We start from the raw sequence: 24,662 nt of genomic DNA, 5'->3' as shown, positions 1-24,662 counted from the left end.
TTTAGTAAAGCCTTTGAGTCCCTTAGAGAAAAAGTTTTAATAAAAAGTATTATCCGTACAAATTATGGTGTCAGTGACTTTCGCATGAAGCTTATTTTTTTTCATCAAAAAGTTTGACCTATCTATAATAGAAAGAAGGCCCTAATCTTAGACATTTTAGAAATTAAAAACTGTACTACTGCATAATCAGTTTTCTGATTTTTTTTTCATTTTAATTACCTTTCTTCAATGTGGAGAGGAGTAAGGAAAAATCAGGTTTTATTTGTCTTCTTTTTTTGCAAAAAGTATACTTTTTTCATAAATGGAAAACTAGTCTTTCCGTATCCCTTTCAGGGTAGTCATGGCAATCAGAAAAATGGCTATTCTAAGACATCCTTCCCCATTCTGATTGGTCATGTGGATGATCAAGAACAATCTTATTGGTGGAGAATGACTGCCAATCATACTTCCATACTGGCCTGACTGGGATTAATAACAGTTGCATTAGAGAACACTTTTCCAGAGTGGTAGTAGAGCTGGAATAGGACTGTGAGTACCTCAGCAATATTCCCAATCTGTGGTATCTAAACTATAATAGCATTGATATGGAGTCCCAGGTGCTCCAGAACTTCCACACAGACTGTGAAGTTGCCATCAATGACCTAGTGAACATGGAGCTGTATGCCAACTATGTCTACCTTTCAGGGGTAAGCACTTAGGTATTTTGATCCATTTAAAGTTATGAGAGATTGGAAGTTTAATATTTTATCCTTTAAGAAAACCATTAAATATGATTGAATGTCTACTACTGAGAAGCCTGATAAGTAGCTGAAGCTCACATATAAATTCTATAAATTATGTGCAATTCATGTCTATAGGTAAAACAAAGTTGTAGGAAAGTCATATCTGATTTATTTCCTCTGTTTTGAATGTTTTTTCATAAATACTTAGCAAATTGTATTCAAGTTGAAATTCAGCTATCAATGATAAATAAACAAACTGCATATCTTGGAAGAACCAGAGCATTTTCTTCCTATTTTTCCATAAGAGAGATCCAAGCAAAAGATGCTCATTTGAAAAGTCTATACTTTTTGTGGAGTCATAAATAAATTTTCTTTTGCATAGGATACAAAGTTGGTAGGATATAAAGAGGGAGAATTGGATGAGATTTCTAAGATCTCTTCTACTCTATATTTCAAATCAGTTATGTTCCCAATCAAGTAACAGTACTAAATAAAAGTATAGAGAAGAAAAAGATGACAAATTATGAACAGAAACAAAATTGTGATTTTTCAAAGATTCATGACCTATAAATCAGCCATTCAATAAACATTGAGATCCTACCATGTGTCATATATAGTGCTAAGCAAGATGTTATTGAATAATAAAAAGAATTATGCCTCAAAGCTGCAATGAAGAGCAGAGTTGGTATAAGACCTGAGGAAAATATAAATCTTTCTTCTTTGAGAAAGTACACAAATGGTTACAGACTCTCTTCAGGACTAACTCTGAAATGAAAGAAAAGACTTTGAGAAGTAGAAGGCACATAAAGAAACTAGTATCTCAATGTGTCTCTAATTCCCAACTTGCCTCTCTAAAAACTGGAGAATTTCCCTTAGTATGAGATTGGGGCCTTTCCTTTCAATGAATTGAGCAATCTCACTTCTAATGGTAAAGTTTATTCACTATATTATCAAGTATAATCCAATCAATATAAGTTCTTTTATTTTTGTTTGCATTTGTTAGGAAAAATTGGTTTACTTGCGACTATTTGTGATGGTCTTTTGTATAAGAAGTATTTGATGGGTCAAACTTTCTAATTTAAGCTTGCAGTACCAAATTCCTCTTTAAGAATTAGCAATCAAATAACCTGCTTCAATCTTTAAAAAATAATCATTTTCTTAGGTTACCAATTTTTTGGTATAATTCTAATGTAGTACCCCTTTTCTCAAGAGCATGGACAGCCATATGTCCCCTTTTCATGTTCCCCTAAAGGCAAGAGTCAAAGTCTCCATTAGAAAGGGGTAGATAAGATTCCTGAGATATCTATTAAAGCCTTCCTGTGAGTCATATTTAAATAAACTCATGCAGACATACACATAACCAATATGAGTGAAACATAGATCTTACACAAAGAAGGGAACAAATCCTGAGGGTAGTATAGAAAAGCTTTCAGAGTACCCACTATCTTTTTTGGTATATAGAGTAGAACAGTAAAAAAAAAAAAAAAAAAATCCAAAATATTTTTATTTTTAAAGCTCTAATAGTTTTAAAGTTAAAATTTAGTTTTTGTTCAATTCTATTCATAGAAAAAAGTCTCTTTCAGTTATTTTATTCTTTACCTCTTTGTGTGTTCTCTTAAATCTAAGACAATTCTTTCAATTCTTTTAGTATAAAGAGTTGTTTTGTTTTGTTTTTTTTAATGATTTCAAGATATTTCTCTTATTTCCAGGCTCAGGCTAAAAAAGATAATCAAAAATATTTTTTCTTGGATGGAATTGTTCTTTACCAACAATATTCTTTTTCTACTGTGGCATACACAAATACATTAATAAATGCATACATTAAAATACATGTGCATACATACGTATGTGGGCATCGGTGTGATACATTGTGTAAACATACATATTCAAGTACATATAGATATGCATTGTGTGTCCTTGCACATGCATATTTACATATGCACAAACATATACACATAAATATACATAAAGTGGTTTGTATCAGATCATGAGAATTAGTTGTGAAAATTTCAGTATGACCATTTATACTTCAGAAATTGGCATAATTAACTATACTTAAGGATTTGATTTATTATTTAACTGTCTAGCCTTACAAAAGTGATAGAGAAAATGTTAATAATACAGATTTAATATGAAATGTGTATAGTGATGACAGATGTGTCATGCATTTGTATACATATGTATATTGAAATCAATATGACAGTGAAAATAGCTTAATATTTATATATAAAAGATATAAAGATATTAATATTTATATAGTGCCAACTATATTCCAAGAACAATGCCAAGTACTCAATAAATATTATTTAGTTTGATCCTCTCAACAACCAGATGCAAACAATTGCCAAGGACCACATAGCTAATAAGTGAGGACAGATATGAATTTATGTCTTCCTGACTCTACCTGCTGTTGTACCAACCTGCCTCTCCCATACACAGGTAGGAGAAAGGAATATGCATTAATAGAGCCTCTACTTTGTGTTAGTATTAGACTAAGCACTTTTCACAATATGATTTCTGGATAATATTCCTGAAGATTCTGGTTCTGTGATCCTGGATATACATTATAACCATTCAGTGCTCTAAGCAATTTTGTTAAAAGTAGTAGAAAAGGTGCTGACCTTAATTGGGAGAGAAAATTTCTCACCTAGAATCTCTGTATATAGATTAAATTACAAGTGCAGTTCATATCTTCCTCTTTATAATATGTGTGTGTATATGTGTGTGTATGTATATATAGATTTCTATTCATTTACTTATTTGTGGGTGCTTGTGTATATTATAGCTTACTATATGCAGCTCCATGTTTATTTGTTCTTGGATATGGCTTTTGCCCATTTGTTTCCTGACAATTAAAAAGATAACTTTTATATAGGCATTAATAAATAGCCATGATCCAAGTGTCTTGCTATTGGTATATACTTGTTTATTAATTCTTATTTGTAATAACAGTGGTCTAGGAATGAGAAGGGGGCTTTCAACTGAAACTATAACATAGTCATGTTGGGTAAGATCCCCTAAGAATGATGAATTTTTATCTCTAAGATCTATCACTTCTTGAGCTTAATTTAAATAGAAGTGATGAATTGGGAAAGGGGGGCAATTCAGGGGAATTAAAGACAGTTACAAAACAAAGAAACAAAAGTAAAATGTCATTGTTAAAGTACTTTTGTTACAAAGGTGGGCCTTTGTAGGAGGGCAAATCTTAGGGTTACTAAAAGTATTTCACAATTTCCCGATGGTAAACCAGCCCATTTTCCTCTTCATATCTTCAATTCCAGGTCCAACTCATAAATAGTTCATGAATAATGTGGCCAATGCACATATATTGATGGGTCAAATCAACCAAAATTCAAGACCAAACATGAAATGAATCCTATGTTGCATTGCTAAACTTTCCTGCAGCCTTGATTTTGCACACACAACATGTACACTTTGCACACACAACATGTACACTTTGCACTGTGCCATATACGAGCACTACCAGAAACACCGGCTCAGAGTTGTGATGGGTCACATAAAAATTTCTCTGGTGAAAAGTACTTACAGTTAGAAAAAACATAGTAGATGAAAGGTAGAGGCCAACTAATGCCCTTCTGATTACTTCTTCAGTCAATCCAAGATTAGTTCTTCAGTCAATCCAAGAGCCTCTTCTTCACCACAACCCAACTAGAATCAATTACAGAACTTGTTTAGATTCCAAAGTTCCTTAAGGAATTTCCTTTCAACACATCCCACCATGATTCTCTCCAAAGCAAGTTCTCTAACATGGGGAGCTGTTTCATTGGCGTTCTGCCAATATGCCTATCTCATTACACTCCCTTTTCAATTTTATCCTTAAATATCCTTAGAATAATTATTCTCGGTTGGGCATCGCCCTGAGTTTTCTTCCAACTTCCCTGTATGGCTCCTTATTTTTTTCTCTTGCCCTCTGTAAGATTTTACAAAGGAGAGAAGATTTTGGGAAGTTTTGGTAGACTTGGCAGAGTAGAACAGAAAACTCCAGATTCTCCAAATTTCTTCTATGAAAAAAGATACTTCATCTCAAAAGTAAATGTCGAACAGCAGAAGTCAACAAAAGTCATTGTAAAATTGTTATCGTTCTAAGACAACTTGAGAGGACCTTTAGAAAAGATTTGACCTCCAAGGGTAGAGGTTTGACTTCAGTGAAATGTAATATCCAGACAAACTCTGCTACAAGTTTTGGGAGTAACTGGGTAAAGAAAAAACCTTAACCTCAGAAACTTTCACTTCACAGTGGGGGGATTAGACTGATTAGTATGGGAAGATTGAAGGTGTTTTCTTCAGTATTGTGTGTGTGTGTGTGTGTGTGTGTGTGTATGTGTGTTTTATAATAGTATTGACTCATTTTCCATGCTTATCTTGCATTGCTCCTATTTCTTTACCCAATTTTTCCTCTACTTTTTATTTGATTTTCAAAATTCTTTTTGAACTCTTCTATGGTCTAAAATCAATTGATGTATTTTGGGGAGGCTTTTGATGTAGGAGATTTGATTTTCTTATCTTCTTTTGAGTGTGCATTTTGATTTTCCTTGTCACCATAACTTTCTATGATCAGAATTTTTCTGTTGTTTACTCATTTTACCAGTCTATTTCTTGACTTTTAACTTTTTTGTTAAAGTAGGGTTCTGCTTCCAGAGTGGAGAGTGCACAGTCCCAAGCATCAGGGATTTTGTACAGCTATTTTCAGAGATACTTCTAGGGACCTGTAAGTTTTCAGTTCTTACAAGATGATATACTCTAAGGAGAGGCATGTTTTCTACTCTTCTGGTCCATGCTCTGATCTGTGAGTGACTATCATACACAGTCTTTTCTGCTCTGGAACTGTGAGGAAGATCCTAGTTTTAATGTGGCTTCAAGCTCTGGTGTGCTAATGCTCTTGCTCTCCCTGGATCTACCAGTCAAAAATGTGACCCAGGACCTAGCATGAAAAAATCAAAGAGATTATAGTAACCTTGTGTTTGACAGATGTAAAGATTTAAATTTTGGGTATAAAAACTCATTATTTGGTTAAAGAAAAAGAAAAAAGAAAGAAAAACAAAACTGTTGACAAAGCCAGAAACAATCTGGCAGAAATTGGGCATACCATGTACCAAGAAAAAGTCAAAAAGGAGACATGAGGGGCAGCTAGGCGGCACAGTGTTTAGAACACCAGACCTGAAATCAAGAGGACCTGAGTTCAAATCTAGTCTCAGACACTTATCACTTCCTGGCTGTGTGACCCTGGGCAAGTCACTTAATCCCAATTTTATCAGCAAAAAGAGAGAGAGAGAGAGAGAGAGAGAGAGAGAGAGAGAAAGATGACCTAGATATTAACTGAGCTATCACAAGAAAATTAGAACCTAGAACACTATGTGATCTCTCAGACACTATCAAGAGATAGAAAGCATTTAAAGTGCAAAAAATAGATAACTTTTATTATATTAAATTTTAAAGGGTTTGTAAAAAATAAGACCGATATAGCAAAGCTTAGAAAGAAAGCTGAAAATTGGGTGTTCTTTGGTTCAGTTTCCTTTCTCTGGAGGCAGACTTCGTTTCAGTTCAGCAATCACCACAACAACATCCAGGTATTAAATTCCAAAAGTCTTTATTGTCTCCTTGCCTGATGCTGGGCAGCTTTCTGGAGAGCCTTTCAGTTAGGCTTTGGCCTTAGTGGGGGAAGGGCAGGAGACCAGGCCAAGGTCTAAATGAATTTCTGTCTCCTTGACCCCAGGAGCTTTTCTCCTGCTTCCAATTCTCTTGTCTTCTCTATCTCTGAATCTGAGTGAATCTAGCTGAGGCTCCCAGCTTATATGCTCTACACTGAATAAACCAATCATTATATCTCTAGAAAACCATTATTCGTTGTAATATTAAATCAATCACACTGGACTTAGAGTACTATTAATCACCATGCTAAACTAGATAACCATGGTATCATCAATTCCACTGAGTTAGTACCTTGTAAGCATCCTTGCTTTAAGTTCAGAGTTCTGGCCCATAATATCTCCCACTTTTTTTTTTTAGAACATAGGTGGTCATAACTCCCTGACTTCTCAAGGAGGTGAGAACCCCAAAAAGGAGGTGATCATACCTTCCATGACTCCTCAAAAAAGGGGTGAAAGCACCATAAAAGGAGGTGATCATGCTCTCTCTGATGTCTCAGGGAGATGAACTTTCAAAGACAATCTCTCAGAAAAGGTCTCATTTTTCAGATATATAAAGAATTTTGTCAAATTTACAACAATGTGAGTTATTCTTCAATTGAAAGGGTAAAAGGATATGAACAGGCAATTTTTCAATGGAAAAATCAAAGCTACATATAGTCATATGAAAAAGTGCTCTAAATCATTATTGACTAGAGAAATGAAAATTTCAAACATACTTGGGACTGTCTTTTTCAGGGTTATTTTGAAGAAGCAATTGATGAACTCCTTCTATTTTAACTTATTCTTTCAGCTTTAATATACTTGAGCAGTTTTTGTTATTGTTGTCATTTGCTTTTGTACTTGAAAAAAATCCTGGCTTTTTTTAAAATCATGATTTCCAGAAATCAGTGCTTCTTAAATTATTTCTCACTAACCTGTTTTCCAAATCCATCGGTTTTTATCAGAAAGTTTACATTTTCTTCTAGTTTTTGAAACTTCTTGATTTTGTTCTAATGTATCATTTTGTGTCATCAAGTTATAATTTCTGCTTGCTTCATTCTAGTTTTCAGAATTTGGGTTCTCCTTGGGTTAATAAAGCACTTTTTTAAATAAAACTATTTATTCTCATTCAAATTAATTCCTGGAAAGCTTTGATTTTTTTTTCATTTGTTTCCTTTTGATATTCAAATAGCTTTTATGGAAAGTCACTTTTTTTCTCCTTTTGAATCTCTGGTTCCTTTTGTTTCTGAATTATTACTTCTTTGGGAAGACATAGATTTAATTAATTCCTCTACTACTTGGGATTTTCTATGGTTTAATCACCAACATGGCTTTCATTCCCAAATTAAAATTTATGCCCACCCAGGGCCAGGCTCTTCTCCCTACTATAGTTTTGAGTGAGGTCATTGGTATTCATTAATCTCATGCTAGGTTTTGTGTTAACTTCCATTTTCAAAGGATCAGGTTTGTAGTGTTCTCTGTTGATTTTCTGGAGGTCTTGGGAGCAACCTTTGTTTCAGTAAAGTAATCACCACAAGAATACCCAGGTGTTAAAGTCCAAAAGTCTTTATTGTCTCCTTGCCTCAGCTAGCTTTCTCGTGGCCTTCAGAGGAGACTTGGTTTCAATGGATAAAATGTAGGAGGCCAAGCCAGCCACCACAAGGCTGATAAAGATGGAATGAATCTTTCTCCCTGGCTCCAAGAGCTTGAGCTCCCACCTCCAGTCTGCTTGTCTTCTCTAGCTCTGTCTCCAAGCCTCTCCGTCCCCCAGGAAAGCCACCAAGAGCCTGACTGAAGATGGAATGAATCTCATCCTGTCCTTACTGGCTGTTACATACTCCATTATCATAGGTGTGAATCTTGTGGAACTCTATTAAGTACTAAGTACATGTACTGAACTAGAGAACTATTAATCCCCATGCTAAACTAGATAACCATTGTCTTTATCAATTCTACTGACCTTGTAAGAATCCTTGTTTCAGAGTTCTGACCCATAACAAGGTTCTCTCTGGAATTTTTAGGTTCAAATTGTAGATCGTTGAGAACTCTCTGCAGTGTTTCAGAACTATGTTAGAGCTCTAGAGTTCCTGAGTGAGGGTTATACTCTGCTGCTTACTGTCTGCCGTCACCATTATTCTCCAAGGCTTCCAAGATCCCTCTCTTAGGGAGTTTCTGGACACTATGAAGCTTTTTCCAGGGTCCTCTGCAACTTTATAAGCTATCTTGTGCTAGTATTTCAGTCTTATTGATGTGCTTTGTTTTTACCTTATGTGTGTTTCCTAACAAGATAGGCAGCTAGATAGGACTGGACTTGGAATCAGGAAAATTCATCTTCAAGAGTTCAAATATGGCCTCAGATATTTACTAGCTGTGTGACCTGGGGCAAGTCCTTTAACCTCATTTGCCTCAGTTTCCTCATCTGTAAAGTGAGCTGGAGATTAAATGGCAAGCTGCTCCAGCATCTTTGCCAAGAAAACAACAAATCAGGCCACAAAGAGTTGGATACAACTAAACAACTCCTAACAAAGCAAAAATGATAATAAAGATCTCATATAGCATTTCACATCTATAGCATCCCATTCCTCTATCTCTTTATTTAAAAACAAATAGACAAATCTATTTTGGTAGGAGGGAAGGGAAAAGAAAAGAAGAAAATTCTTGAAACAAATATGCATAGTCAAACAGAACACCAGACCCCACAATTGTATATAATATGTGTGTTTCATTTCACATCCTAAATTAATCACATCTAATGTAAGAAACAATGTGCTTCATCATTAGTCCTAAGAAATCATGAATAATCATTGTATTGATCCAAGTTCTTATAGCTTTCAAATCTGTTTGTCTTTACAGTGTTGTCATTATACACACTGTTTTCCTAGTTCTGCTTCTTTTGTTCAGTTTACAAAAGTCCAAAAAGATTTACTTTTAAAATATAAATTATTCTTCTCTTTCTGCTCATTTTACTCTGTGTCCATTCATATAAATCTTTTCATTTCTTTTTGAAATCTTCTCTTTCATCAAATCTTATATTGTAATAGTAATCCATCATATTAAAAAAAAATCACAAGAACATTTTATCCTTAGGAATAGAAAACACCCCAGCTTGAAGGAAAAAACTTAATATCAGCAGGTAGGCTACTTGTTGCCATTGGAAAGGATGAGGCAGAAGGGAATATGTGGGTGAGCAAAATTGAAGTCAGAGACTTTCTAGGAAGAAAAGAAAAATGGATTTATTATGATCTCATGAGAAGGGACAACTCCCAACAGACAGTGTCCTCAGCAGAGAAATGCAAAGCACAAGTTTCAAAATACAGAAGTATGTAGACTCTAGGGGAAGCTCTCCCCACTCCTGATCCTTCTTCCTATTATCTGGGAGTCCAGACTTCCATTCTAAATGGAATGGAAATCTACTCCAGAGATAATACTAGCCAATGACACACTCTTTACCAGTTAGCAACTTAATCCTAATGTAGCAAAAAAGGATAGGGGGAACAGGGAGTTTTATGTTTATCTAAGAGAAGAGAACATCTGCAGCTTTTGATCATAGCACAACTTATTACTGCAAAGTTTCATATTATAATTAGGGTATAGATAGAAGCCACATTCTTATTCTGAGGTCTTCAGTCAGCTTATACCATTCAGTCCCTCTTATTTATTAACCTTTGAAGACCTCTCATACCATTTCCTCAACCATTTCATCTTTAGTTTCCAATCCTTCTGTGCCTGGTCTGCTAATAAATCCAGTGCTTTTGCCATACGGCTAGTAATTATTTCAACCATGACCTGGAGTCTAATGAGCCTTTTCAGCATATAAATGGGGGTTCTGTACCCCCAACTCCCATCCTGGGCCCAAGTGGCTGGACTATAGGTCTGGATGATCCTTTCTGGGGACCACCTATCATTCCAACAATTTGCATCCCCAGTAATGCATATTATTGGGGTTTTCTATGGTTTAATCACCAATATGGCTTTAGTTCCCAAATTAGAATTTATGCCACCCAGAGCCAGGCTCTTCTCCCTACTGTAATTTTGAGTGAGGTCATTGGTATTCATTAGTCTCATGCTAGGTTTTGTGTTGACTTCCATTTTCATAAATAAAGATGCCTATCACAAAAGTCAACAACAAAAATGCTAAAAGAAACAGATCACTAATCTTCTTTCTGTATATGCCTTCAAGAGTCAGTTATCCATCTGTTGGGAGGTAAATTCTTTCTCAGTTTTAACTTTAAATCACTAGAATGATTTGAGTCCACAGTCTGCTCCCTGGGAGGGGTAATTGGTCTTTTGGCCCACTTTCAGTGGGTCCAGTCCTTCTTGGTCCTCACAGTGGTATCAGAAATCAGCAAGATTTGGAAAGGTTCCTTCCAGCAGGGAGGGAGTTTTTCTTCTTTTCACATTTGGATCACCACCCAGTCTTCAGGCTGGAATTAATGCACAGGGAATCCCAGTGGTGGAGTCTCAGCAATCAGTCCTTTATTCTGTAACCCAAATGTTTTTTGTTTTTTTTTTTTTTTCAGAGAGCACACATAATTCCTGGGTAATTTATCTCTACTATCAAATATGGGGTCCCAGTTTCCCTCTCCTCTTCCTGATAAGGATGTCCAAAGAGGAGCTTGTAAGGTGAAAAGCCAATTTTCGCCAATCCAATTCTCAGATCCTGATTCTAAGGGGAAGGCATTTATTCCCTGTCAATTGTGTTTCTAATGCCAATTTGGTAAGTTGCCTCTTGATCTCCTGGTTCATTCGTTCCTTTACCTAAGGAAGGAGAGTGCTAAGGAGTATGAACCTCCCAGATAATATCTGAAACCTGAGCCAGGTACTAAAGAATGATACAGGTAAAATGAGTTTCCTGGTCCAAATCTATCCTTTCCACCATCTCATACATGGGAATAATTTGTTCCAATAAGATTTTATTAATTGCCCAAGCAGTAGCCTGAGTGACCAGGAAGGCTTCTACCCATGAAGTCAAATGGTCTACTATGACAAGCAACTGTTTGAGGTGACCCAAGAAGGGCAGCTTAGTAAAATCCACCTGTATACTCTGAAAAGATCAAATTACCAGAGATCTTTCTCCTGCTGGTCCCTGGCACTGGGCAGACTTATTTGTCCTTAGACAAATAAGGCAACTATCCACCATTTGGTGCACAAAGGTATATAGATCCAGAGATACAAGCCAGGTCAAGACTGCATCAGACAGGTTTTGGACATCCTAGTGGCTGCCCTGGTGAAACTGCTATAAAATCTGCCTCATATTTGCCTTGTGAAATACTTCCCAACCTTCAGGAAGATACCATTTACCATTATAGTCCTCCTGGGCTCTCAAATCTCGGGCCTGTTATTTCTCTTCTTCTAACAATGGTAGGGTGGCTAGACTTGGGAGAAAAGAGGAAATCAAGACTAATATAGGATTAACCCATTAGGTTCCTCATTCCCTCCCCTCCTTGCTTCCTCATCTGCAAAGTAGTTTCCTCTAGCTTCAAAGGGCTGGCTAGGTTGATGCCCATTCACATGTACTCAAGAAAATACTAAGAAGTTTTTCCAAATTTGTAGTAACAATGTAGTGTGAAGTAGTTCCTTGCCCTCGCTATTGACCATACCTCTCTCTTCCTAATTTTTTTTTCCAAACTACTCCCAGGCATACTTATTCCTTCTTTCTTTTCCAATAACTTCAGGGCTTGATTAAACACTTCTGGGCAGACCATGTTTTAGGCAATCCCACTAGCCTCAACTATAGCACTCCTGTCTCCATTAATTATAGTATATCCATTGCTTATTTTTCCTTTCACCACTCAGAAGGATACATCTATAAATAAATTACTAACCCTAGCGTTAGGGTATTAAAAGGAGATCTGACTCTGACCACTTTGGATCTTTCAGTCTGATTCTTATAGGGATTACATTTATTTGGCATCTGTATGGGGCCAAGGCCAAACTTGGGATTAATTCTGTTTTTCTTCCTCCTCTTTCAATAACAATTTCATTGGTATAATCTGAGTCCCTGTGATGACCGCGTATTTAAAATCAGCCGGAGTCAGGAATTCAGGTTAAGGGAAAAATCTTCAATCTTCATTGAAGTGAAGAGGTGAAAAAGGATTGCAATAGCAATATGGGCAAGAAGGATTGCGATAGCAATATGGGCAAGAAGGATTGCACTAGCATTATGGGCAGCTGCGACAGGAAGCCAGCTAGCAGAGGGGGATTGGAGATGAAAGACTGTCACGATAGCAATGCTAGCAGTTGTGACAAGATGCGAGCCAGCAGTCTCTCCTTCTGCTTCCCTTTCCACTCCCCTGCCTCCACCCACCAAAAACGTCATTTCCTATACAACACATTAGGACTTGCACAAAGAGTGGGTGGGGGCCATTCTTTCTCCAAGCATATATATTTTAATAGAGTATGGTCCAATTACTATTTAGCCTCATATGCTTGGGACCTCAGTGCATCAACTCGAGCCTCAGCCCATTACATCTCCCTCTTTCTTTTGTTTTAGAACACAGATGGTCATGTCATCTCTGACTCTTCAGGGAGGTCAGAGCCTCCAAGGGGAGGTGATCACACCCTCCCTGACTTCTCAGGAAAGGAGGTGAAAGCACCAAAAAGGAGGTGATCATGACCCCCCTGATATCTCAGGAAGGGAGATGAAAAGCACCAAAGGGAAGTGGGGTTTGCTAGCAGGTTTCTGGGCTGAAGGGTCTTATTATGCACAAACCCATCAGCATGGGAGGTATTACACAAGCACATAGCAATAACGCAGAGGCTATTAGTGATGACTCTCCTCCCCACAGTCAGTGCAGGCTTGATATGGTGTAAGAAACATGAATTGTACACACAAGGAATGGTATAACAAACAATATAAATCAACATGGTGTTGTAAAAGAGTGCCAGAAGTCCTAGAAGGAGAATATGTAAACAGCAGTCACACATACGCCTTCTTCAGCAGCCAAGAGATAGTCCAAAACCAATCTATTGTCCATTGCTTCACATATCAGGGAATCCAATGAGCCCCCCTCCCCCCAGTTTTTGAAGTCCTGCAAAAGTCTTTTTATGTCTTAGGGAATCCAATGATTCCAGCAGATTTTGAAGTCCTATAACAGTCTTATCATTTCTCAGAAAATCCAATGATTCTTGAGGGCTTTCAAGTCCTACAACAATCTTATGTCTCAGAGAATCCAATGATTCTTGAGGGTTTTCAAGTCCTACAACAATCTTATCATGTCTCAGAGAATCCAATGATTCCTGAGGGTTTTGAAGTCCAACAATTTTCTATGTCCATGAGTCAAACGCCATAACTTCCACGCTCTTTCAATGGTGAGCACAATCGGCAACAGAACCACCCGATATTTCTTGGGTCTTCTCCTTCGTTTCAAGGGTCTTTTCCATCTGTCTGCAATGGACAAGGCGAATATGGCTTATTGGCACCCATCTGATTCCTTCTCCACCTGTAGAGATACAAGCAAACCCTCTCCCCCAAGCAGTTAGCCTATCTGGTCCCTTCCATTCACCACTTTCTGGGTCTCTCCACATCACCTGGCGATTATCTAAAGATAGTGGAGTTGCTCACACTGGACACTGCCCTTCTGGTGGGTTATAAAACCTGTCTGCTGGAGCCAGTGCATCTTTGTCAAAAATCAAGAAGTTAATAGTATAAAGGGTTAGATTTAGAATTCTCTAGAGTTACCTGTGGCTCTCCATTTCTTTTGTTTTTGGAGCAGCATCTTAATGTCTCTGTTTCTCCTCTCTACTATTGCCTGTCCTTGAGGATTAAAGGGTATGCTAGCAGTGTGTAAAATCTTATACTGTGCACAAAAGTGTGCAAAATGTTTGGAGGTGTATGCAGGACCATTATCTGTTTTTATTTCTTGTGGCACACCCATAATGGCAAATGCTTGTGTGAGGAATTCAGTGACCACTCAGCTGTCTCTTTTGCTGCTGGTATTGCAAAAGTGAATCCTGAAAAGGTGTCTACCACAATGTGGATAAAAGACAGACAACCAAAAGATTTATAACGGATTACATCCATTTATACCTGCCTCTGGGACAAGCAGAAACTTCCCATGGTCAGCACTCCAGCACATTATAGTTCTAAAACCTCAGTAAGAAGTACAATAAAATTTTCTTCTTTCATACCCTAAATTAACAAAGGATTTTTTTTGAACAATTGGGACTCTTGGGGAAATTGAGAGGATCTAGTGGCCCCAGTAATGATCAAGAAAACTAATTCCTCCTTGTCTGGCTCCTCTCTTAAATTTATCAAGGGTTTGGAGTGGATTATTTTGATAAACCCCTGACACCCCAAATCTTCCAATTCCATAAGGGAGAAGATCTTTTGCTCTAGCTTCCTTTGTGGGCAATCCCACTTTATATGTCCTTCCAGTCCACATTCAAAAGAGATCAATAGGATCTACCCTGGGCACCCTCTTTCTCTCTATTCTCACTCATAGATTGGAATCTAGGATAATTATTTCCTTGACTTCTGCCTCTACCAGGCTATCCCTGCTTCCCATTACAGATTCAACTACTCTCTGTATAATTTGAAACATGACCTTGGTTTGTTCTTCCTGCTGTTTAGAGACTATAACATGATTTGAATATTCCTTTCTCTTTCTTTCTTTTCCTCAGTCCCTCTGGCTCCATATACTTTCTAGCCTTCTTCAATAATTCATGCAAGGGCTTAATTTGCTATCCTTCTTGCTTCTGAAGCTTTTTTACTTTTGTCTGGTCATGAATTTGTGACAAAATATATTCTTAGCAGACTCTTAGCAGTGGCATCATTTTATCCTAATCCTTAATATTTCCTCATATGTTCCTTGAGTCTATTTAGAAAGACTGAGGGGGGGTCTCTTCCTTTGGTTGCCTAATTTCTTTTACTTTATTCATATTTTGACTTCTAGGGACTGCAATTCCAATACTTCTATCAATCATCTATATAAGGACCAAAGTCCCTCACACTTTCTCTATGAGCTAGATTGTTATAATCCCAATTGAGGTCCTGAAGTGAGAAGTTTTGTTCTCCCCTGGGGCATCCCTTTGCAATTGGATGGCCATCATCTCAAGTTCTCATTGCAGCTCTCCTAATCTGCCTTTGTTCTTACCCTGTGAAGAAGATCCCTAAGATTGACATCAACTCCACCCAGATGTAGATGTAAGGACCAAGGAATTGGTCAAACAGTTCTGCTAACTCAGACGGATTTTCTAAAAAGGACCTTTTAGATTTCTCACCTCCATGCTACTCTGGAGAGTATTCACAAACACAATTCTTCCCTGGGTGAATGAAACTTCTCTAAGTGGAAATATGTTAGTTTTTGTGGGGAAGAGATAGTTCTCTTAATCTTTTAATATTCACTTAAGTTCCTTCTGGATAGGTCTTTAGGGAGAAGGAGTAGATGGTGGTTCTAAATAAATCAATTTCCCATTCTTGGTCCCTCCTTGGGGTGGAGGCAAATAAGAGAGTTTCAGAGCCACAGCCATAGGAGGAGGAATAGGAAGGAGGCAGTATCATAAGTGGATACCAAGATTGGAGTTTCTCTGGCTCCTTTTCCTCTTCGTTCAATATAAATTGTCCCACAGTCAACAGCCACAAGGCTACATACTCACTTTCCTCAGAATTAAATGGCTCCTTTGAATTTATATATCAATTCAATTGTTGGCACACCCAGTCTTTGGAGGAACTCACTGTTGGCTAGAAGACATTTCCTCCAAGTGGGACACCTGCCTAAACAAAACAACAATATTTAATCATTTTCTTTTCGTCCTTCCCTTTATATTTTGGTATTCCATTCCAATTCTTAAGTTTGTTTCCTAAACAGCTATCTTCCCGGACACTAGATAGGTTTTTTTAGAGGCAGCTACCTTTAGATTATTCTTTTCCCATGCTTCACAGTATCTTGCCCCTTTGATGGAGAACTCACCTAATCTTACCAAAGGGAAATAGGAGCACTCTTATGAATTAAAGCACTTAGAATCTCCCAATTCCAGTCATCCAGGCAGCTCTGCAGTTCTTGCCAAAAGGAGGGTACTCTTACAGACTTGAACCACTTGGAGTCTCCCAACTTACCAGTTCTTGCTTATCTGGGTTGTGCACACAACTTACTGTCACCGATTCCTAAATTTTCTCCACTTCCTAATCTCCTGAGTTGAATAAATTATCTATCTTTGCTAACCTGATCTGGATCTCTGCTTAATTTTATTTTTGCTTTCTCTGAGTATCTCTCCTTGGGAATTTATCTAATCAGAGCCAGAGTTCCCAAGCTGAATCCAAGGACCACCAGAGAACTCTCCAGTGGGCTCCTGCCCAAGGATTTTGTATAGGAGAGACCCTTCACAAACAGGAAATATCCCAGACAAGCCCCCAAATCTGTATGGGAAAGTGTCAACTCCAAGCCAAATTGAAATCGGAGACTCTCAAGGTAGAAAAGCAAAAAGAATTTATTACAATCTCATGAAAAAGGGCAACTCCCTACAGACAAGGTGTCATCAGCAGAAGAATGCAAAACACAAGCTGCATAACACAGGATTATATAGACCCTAAAGGAAGTCCTCCCATTCTTGGCCTTTCTTGCCATTAGCTAGGAGTTCAGACTCCCATTCTAAATATGGAAATTTATCCCAGAGACAAAGAATACTAGCTAATAACACACTCTTTAGCATAGTAGGAACTTAATGCTAATGTAGTGAAAAGGACAGGGGTAACAAGAGGGAAATGTTTATCTATGATAAGTGAACATCTGTGGTTGTTGGCTATAGAACAATTTGTTATTGCAATTTTTCAAGTTATAATTAAGTTATAGATTGAGTTCACATTCTTACTCTGAGGTCTTCACTTAATACCATTCAGGAAGATAAGTCCTTGCTTGTTTATCTTACAATGCAAATATTTGTTAACTTCCACAGTCAAGAAATTATTCTTTTTGAAGGAAAAAATAAAAACAAAAAAGGTTAAATTTTCTTTATGATTTCCTATCATTATTTCTTCCACCAAAGTAATAATTAGCCAACCCAAGTCTTGTTCATTTTCTTGCAACCAACATAGCTAAAGAAAACTTTCCTTGCATAAGCTGATTTTAGTATTAATTGAAAAGTTCAATTCATTTGTAGTTTTTGCCTTTCTTTTAAAAGGTCATGCTGCTCTTGTGAATTGTTACTCAGTAACAATTTAACTCAGTAACAAGTTGACTCAGATAGTCACGACTAACAAAAGTCTTTTCTCTTCCTCCCGCTTTACAGGGATCCATAAATTCTATTCCATCAGAGTAGGACAACTTTGGGTTTAATTGAGGATTAAAGGAAGGGTGTTTTTTCATGCAAAGGAAAAAGCAATAGATCCCTGGGGAGAACTTTGGATCTCCATGGTAAAGAAAGTGAGTAGTGGAAAACTTAATCAGAAGAAAGGGAGAATCTGGTCTAAGGAAAGATCACTAGGGTGAAGAACAGCCCCTCTACTAAATTTGTTCCACAGAGTAGGGAGAGAGAATTCAACTCCTAAAATTTTAGCAGCAAAAATGAGCAAATGAAAAACAAACAAAAGGACTCTTGTCATATTAGAGATGACCAATCCATAATAAACTTTCAAATAAATATAGAATTTGATAGCATAGTAAAAACCTACTTTTCAGTGACCTGGATTCAGTCTGTGTTTATTGTGCTTGGGGAGAACTCTTCACTCTTTTTTAAATGAATATATATTTTCAAAAATATTGACATGAGTTGGAAATTCCTCCCTGAGTTACATAGATTTGACCATGTACTCTTCTACTCAACTAACTCTAGAAGTGTATCACCTCCAGGATCACATAGAAAATCTTCTGTTTGTGTTCAAAGACTTTTATAAGCAACCTTCCAATCCCCCCAAAAAAACACCCCCATCTCCAACAAACACCTTTCCAATCTTCTTACATTTTACTTTTCACTACATTCTATTTGATCCAGTGATACTGTCTTCTTTGCTATTCCATAAACAAGACACTCCATTCCAACTTCTGCCATTTTCTCTAGCTGACAACCTCATGTTTAAAATGTTTTCCCTATTCATCTTCACTTCCTGACTTCCTTCAAATCACAACTAAAATCCTTTCTTCTACAAATTCTACCTAATTTCTTGATTCTAGAGTCTTCCCTTTGTTACTTATTTCTTATTTATTTCATATATAAATTGTACACTTTTTGTTTTCTTGTCTAATCCATTAAAGCTGCTTGTGGGCAGGAATTGTCTTTGCCAACACACAATAGGCACTTAAATGCATATCTACTGACTGACTTATTGAACAACCCTATTTATCTTCCCTTTTGTCTCTGCCCATCAGGCCTACTTCTTTGACAGGGATGATGTGGCCTTATACCACTTCAAAACATTCTCAAAGAATCAGTCTGATAAGAAGCTGGAACATGCTCAAAAATTACTGAAATACTTAAATATGAGAGGAGGCCATATTGTCCTACAGGACATAAAGGTGAGAGTTAAATCTTATGGGATAATATAGAGTCAGAAAAATGGAATGATTTCTTTAGGGATCTTAAAGACCTTTCCAAATAAAAGCTTACTCTTCAGGCCAGTTAATTTACAATCCTGCAAAACCCCAAAACACTACATAATGTTAGCATTGTCAATTCACCTCTTGGCTATATATTCAGCTTCTATTCTTTCCCATTCTAAAAAGAAAGACAATATGTCTGCACAAGTTAAATACATCACCCCCAAATTTAATTAGGATAATAATACTTGTAGATTTATACATGGAAGTGACTTTAGAGTCATCTGGTTTAACTCAATCATTTTACAGATGTTGAAAGTTAGGCCAAAATCAGACAAGTAGCTTGCCAAAGATATGAACCTAGTGAGATATAGCCTTTTCTTAGATATATTGTTGTTGCTGTTGTTTGTCCTTGGTTATCGAAAAGGGCTATGAAGTCAGAAAGGTAATGCCATGACTTGGAAGTGAATCAATGGGATTTAAGTGAGGGAGAGCTGTGCATAGTCACCTGTCTCACTTTCTCCTCCAGAGCCATCTGGATCCAGTGGCAAGATATAAATCAGGATGACTGGAGTTGACTTAAAAAGGCCAAGATTTTGCACAGTATCCAGTCATCCTGCTCTTTGGTGGATGACAGAGTTAGGCCATAGGGGATAGAGGAACCAGACTGGAAATCAGGAAGACTCAAGTGCAAATCTTACCTCAAACACTTGCTAGCTGCATGACCTTTGGCAAAACTTTAAAACTCTCTCAGTCTCAGTTTCTTAATTTGAAAAATAAGAATGACAATAGCACTTATAAACAGGATTGTTGTGAGGATTGTCTGAGATAACAGATTTTAACTGATTTGCAAACCATAAAGTGCTATATAAATGTGAGCTATCTCTTGCACCATTTCTCATATTATTACATATAATAGACATTCTAATAATATTATAGTGGTTAAAGCATTGAAGTCAGGAACATCTGAACTCAAAAATCTGTTTTATTTAGTTACTATCTCTTTGACCATGGGCATGGTCCTTGAGCTCTTAAGTCTCAAGGAATTTATTCTTTTTACTAAGGAATAGACCAGATGAGATTTACTGGATAGAGGAAGTTATCATAAAAAGTACCTATGCCTGCTTTAAATTAGGACTGTACTGATCTGCAGTTTTAGGTGCTAATTGATTTACTCAATGATAAGAATAATCCTCACACTTAGATTTAAAATATAAGTCTGTATTTTAAAAGAAAGAAGTTTGTGATTCTCAATCATTCTCTGATTGAATTTGAACAGAAACCAGAGCGTGATGAATGGAGAAATAGCCTAGAAGTCCTAGAAATAGTCATGAATATGGAAAAGAAAATAAATCAAGCCTTACTAAACCTGCACAATCTAGCAATGGAAAAAAGTGACCCACATGTAAGTATAGCCATAGAATTTCTGTTGTGCATTTTCACATTCCATTTAGAATACATTTGTGTAACGTAACATATATAAGCTCTTACCTTGGAAATATTTTTTGAAAAAAAATCCCTGTAAGAGATACCAAAGAAACATAGTCACTCAAGGGTCATAAAGTAGACACTTTATTATTCCCAGACATGCCAGCATTTGACTCATCAGATCTTCAATTCCATAGGCAAGTTCGGCTAGTGGCTCCCACATATTATAAGAAGCATACACCTGGGAGAGCACACAGAGGTTTCTAAGCTGATAGCTGATTGTTGCTGCTGGTCTTATTCAGAGGGACCAAGTGGAAGGTAAACATTAGAAGCAATTAATCAGTGAATGACTTGGGCTACGATTCTTTTTATCTATCACAAAGACAATGTGGCTCAGAAAGCTTGCTAACCTTACAAAGAAGGATTAGAAGAAGTTTGATAAACTGATTATGAGCAAGAGAACCTTTCATTTTTTGACTAAATCAAGCTGACTAAGCCAGGCACATAGGAAATTTCTACTACATAGAGAAGTAATTCAAAGATCAAACCTGGAATCGTTTTTTGTCAGCTGGGTCAATCCCATAACATTTAAAGCAACCCATTTGCCTTCACTATCAGAGATGTTAATGAAAAAGACAATATATTTGAATTATTTCTACTTGGGAAGGATTCTCCTAAGGCTAGTATTCCATTCCTTTCCTGCTTCTCTCTATATACTAATGAAAATGCTTCCTGGCACATTATGCATTCATGATCATATTATTCAGGATTTCTTGCTTTTGATTTTTTAGCTTTGTGATTTCCTGGAGCGGGAGTATCTAGATGAGCAGGTGACTATTATCAAATGTCTTGGAGAGTATATCACCAACATGAGGAGGCTGGGAGCTCCTGAGAGTGGCCTTGGAGAATACCTATTTGACAAGCTCACCCTAGGGGACAGCTATTAAAATTTCTATATTGTATTAAAAGTCTGTTCTTGCTAATATCACACTATGATAAAAGTCCTAAAGGAAAATGATTTTTTTGTGTTTGTGCATGAAAATAAAGCTTAGTATTTAAACCATTGTGGCCATAGCTCTATTTATTTTGTTATACTTATAAAAATATATTATATATATAAATATATATATAATATATAAATATATATAATTTAAGAAAAATTAAATACCTCCATAAACTAATCTCCAATTACATTGAACCAAAATTATCTATTGAAACAGTAATTATTTAAATTCTTCATTTTGTAAATAGCAAAGATTTGAGATTAAGAAGAAGGAATCTTCCTGGTTGCAATTAGGAAAAGGTACTGGGCAGGCTTCTAAATTCTCTTGAATTTTCTTAAATCATCAGATGATTGGAGTATTAATATAAGAGAATGAACTAAATGATTTTTACCTCTATAAAGCCATAAAATAACCCAACAATTTTCAAACTTTCTCCTTAAATATATAGTACTTCACATTCCAATAAACAAAGATCTGCATGAGAACTTTAAAAACCCTGGAAAAATAATTACATATTGTTGTACTCTGAAGTAAAGATACAATATAGCTTTTACAATTTAAATTAATGTAACCTTTAAATAATTTTTTTTCCTCTCTCTCTCTCTCTCTCTATCTCCTGTAACTACTGCACTAGCACCCAGGATACCTTAGAATCAGCCAGAGTCAGGATAAGCAAAAGTCCTTACTCTTTATTCTTGGTCTTTAGGGGCAGAAGTGAAGGGGATGGGAGGAGAATCTCCATAACCGCCTTCTTCCTCGTTCCCAGCAAAAATGACCCTGGCTACTCTTACTCCACCCCCTAGTCCCTCCTACAATCCTCTGTAGACACCAATCATTGAGCCAGCAGAGGATAGTAGGAAGGGCCATTTCCCAAGCATATGTCCATAGAGTATTGTCCAATCAGTAGTTAGCCTCAAGTGCTCAGCTGTCCTGACCTCAGTGCATTGACTCAAGAGTTTCAGTCTTCTACAATCTCCCTGACCCCTGAGCCATTTCAAGTTTTGGCCAGAAGGAAAATAAAAATATTGTCATTAATATGTTTACAATCTAAAAGAGAAGTTTTCAAACTGTCAAAATATTTCTTGTTATCTTTAAGACTGGAATATTTTCTATTTGTTTCTAAGAAAAATGTTCGAAAAACTAATTAAAATGTTTTTAACCAAGGTTTTTAACATGATTTTTATTTGCAATTCCAGATTGCTACTCAGTCAATCTTAATTCACATTTCAGAAACTACCATTTCCATGAAACCTTTCCTAACCAAGACAAAATAAAACACATGATAATGTTATGAAGATCATCAGAGAAGCATCTCTGATCTGCTGGACTGGTGAATCACTATACATGATGGACTTAACTAGACCCTTACTAAAGGACACAGTGATTAAGTCACCTTGTGTCATATAAGGTTATAACAAAGAGGACCACCTACTAAATCAAGAAGAGTGGTTCACATAGTAGATTTTGAATGACACCATCCATTTTCTTTTTCTTTTATATACTCTCTTTGAAGCTTGTTGAGGATTCAGGCAGACTTTCTTTTGAAGATACAACAAGAAAGTTAGGGCATGTGTGTGGATCTGTGTGTATGTCTGTGTGTACACTAGATATTATTATTAATATTATTACTATAATATACAATATGTAACATATATACACACATATACATATAATCAGAATAGTTTTGACATTTGAACATCTATATGTATGTATGTGAGTATATGTGTATAAACACATGTATATATGTATTACACACACACACACACATATATATATATATACACACACATACACACATAAATTATTTCTACCATAATGTGACATGCATTTCTAAAATCACTGGGCTATGTAAAATCAATAATAAAAACCACAGAGCTTAAGGGGAAAATGGAATTGGAGTTACAACACTCAAAAAACTCTATAAGTGACAGTTTTTAAAAATAACTTAATAAAAAGAATAAGCACAATTTTATACATGTTTAATAGTTAAGAAATACACAAATGCTATGATAAATAATGGATAAGCTATAGGCTTAGTCTTCTTCTGGTCTTGTAGTTCAGTTCCCTTGAAATTGGACTAGTTAAGTCTTTAGCTATGAACAAGGTTGGGGGAGAGGATGTGGTGGGGCTTAACCATGTGTGTTCCAACTCATTTCTGTTTAGGTTAGTGAAATTTTCGGTGTTCTTTTTTTTTAAAAAAAGAAATTATACATAGACACATATGAAATTTGTATTATGTGTAAATTGTTTACTAATACATGAATTGCTTTAGCATAAGTTTGCCTTTTCAAAAAAAAAAGCATCAAATATGGTGAAGCCCTGAGATCAGGAGGCCACCAGACTGCCTAAGGAAAGCCACAACTGATTCAGCTCAGAAATGGAAAAGATAAATGTGATTGAGTTTTCATTCTGGGTGAGATAGAGGCTAAATTTTAAAGCAAAACAACTCACAGCACTAGCACAATCTTGTGCATGATGTTTCCTCATTCCCCACCTACTAGTGCTCTCCTCCCAAACTACCTTGTATTTAATGTCTTTCCAGCTATATACATTTATTCAATTAATTTGTGAAATGTATGTGTGTGTGTGTGTGCACACACATGCAAATATATGCCATATATAATTATATAGCTAACTTTTCATGTGTACTTATTCCAACATGTATATATATACATGTAGGTATACATACATGTACACATATATGTCTGTGTATATGTGTGGCAAGAATTTATGCATACTTCTATGATTTTTCTCCGTGTATATACATGTGATTAAGGACTTCTGTGGGTTTTGAGCTGGGGGAAGGTCTGGGATTTCATCATCTTCCCCTCAAAGAATTGGGACCCAAATTCATGTAGGGCTAAGGATGAAGGTCTTATCTTCCATATCTGCTTCTGGCTAATAAAAAGCATAGAGCTTGCTCTATATAAAGGCACAGTCATGAGGGAATGGTGATGAAGAAGAATTACACCCAATCCACATCAAAAGGAGGAACAGCCTTAGCCAGAGGTTCAGGTATCTGTAATGTCTATCCTGTAAAGTTATCTGAGAATTAGTAAGAGGCCAGTTTGGAAGAAATTAATTGAGTTTCTCCCAGATTGTGGCCAGTGAAAATAGGCTTTACCAGGGACTAGAGGGAGTCCTTCCCCAAGTGAATTGGCTATTGTAGACCAAAAAGAAGTTTCCATTGACTTAACTCTGAGATAAGAAATTGGCCTAATGGTGTCTGAAAGCACCTGGAAAGGGAAAAAGTGTATCCCCTCCCTTTAGCAAGGGGCTACCCTTAGGAACTATAGGAAGGTGTGTAAAAGCTGAGAGAATAGTGGTACTGATCAGGAATAAATATGCAGCAGCTCAGGCAACTAAGTCTACAAGGATTTTACTTCTGGC

The 24,662-nt window shown here is 36.6% G+C and overlaps 1 protein-coding gene across 1 annotated transcript; it reads left to right on the top strand.

The window, feature by feature from the left end:
* Window positions 1-499: 499 nt before the first annotated feature.
* FTHL17 (ferritin heavy chain like 17) lies at window positions 500-21,333 on the top strand. The gene is made up of 4 exons (XM_051991188.1): window positions 500-686; window positions 18,673-18,819; window positions 20,120-20,245; window positions 21,060-21,333. Exons 1-4 carry the CDS (start codon window positions 585-587, stop codon window positions 21,213-21,215), a joined length of 531 nt encoding a protein of 176 aa, XP_051847148.1. The 5' UTR covers window positions 500-584; the 3' UTR covers window positions 21,216-21,333.
* Window positions 21,334-24,662: the final 3,329 nt, after the last annotated feature.

Source organism: Antechinus flavipes, chromosome 3 (genome assembly GCF_016432865.1).
Source record: "Antechinus flavipes isolate AdamAnt ecotype Samford, QLD, Australia chromosome 3, AdamAnt_v2, whole genome shotgun sequence".
Taxonomy (NCBI): Eukaryota; Metazoa; Chordata; class Mammalia; order Dasyuromorphia; family Dasyuridae; genus Antechinus; species Antechinus flavipes.
Note: the sequence above shows the minus strand (reverse complement) of the source record. Positions and strands in the feature narration are given on the sequence as shown.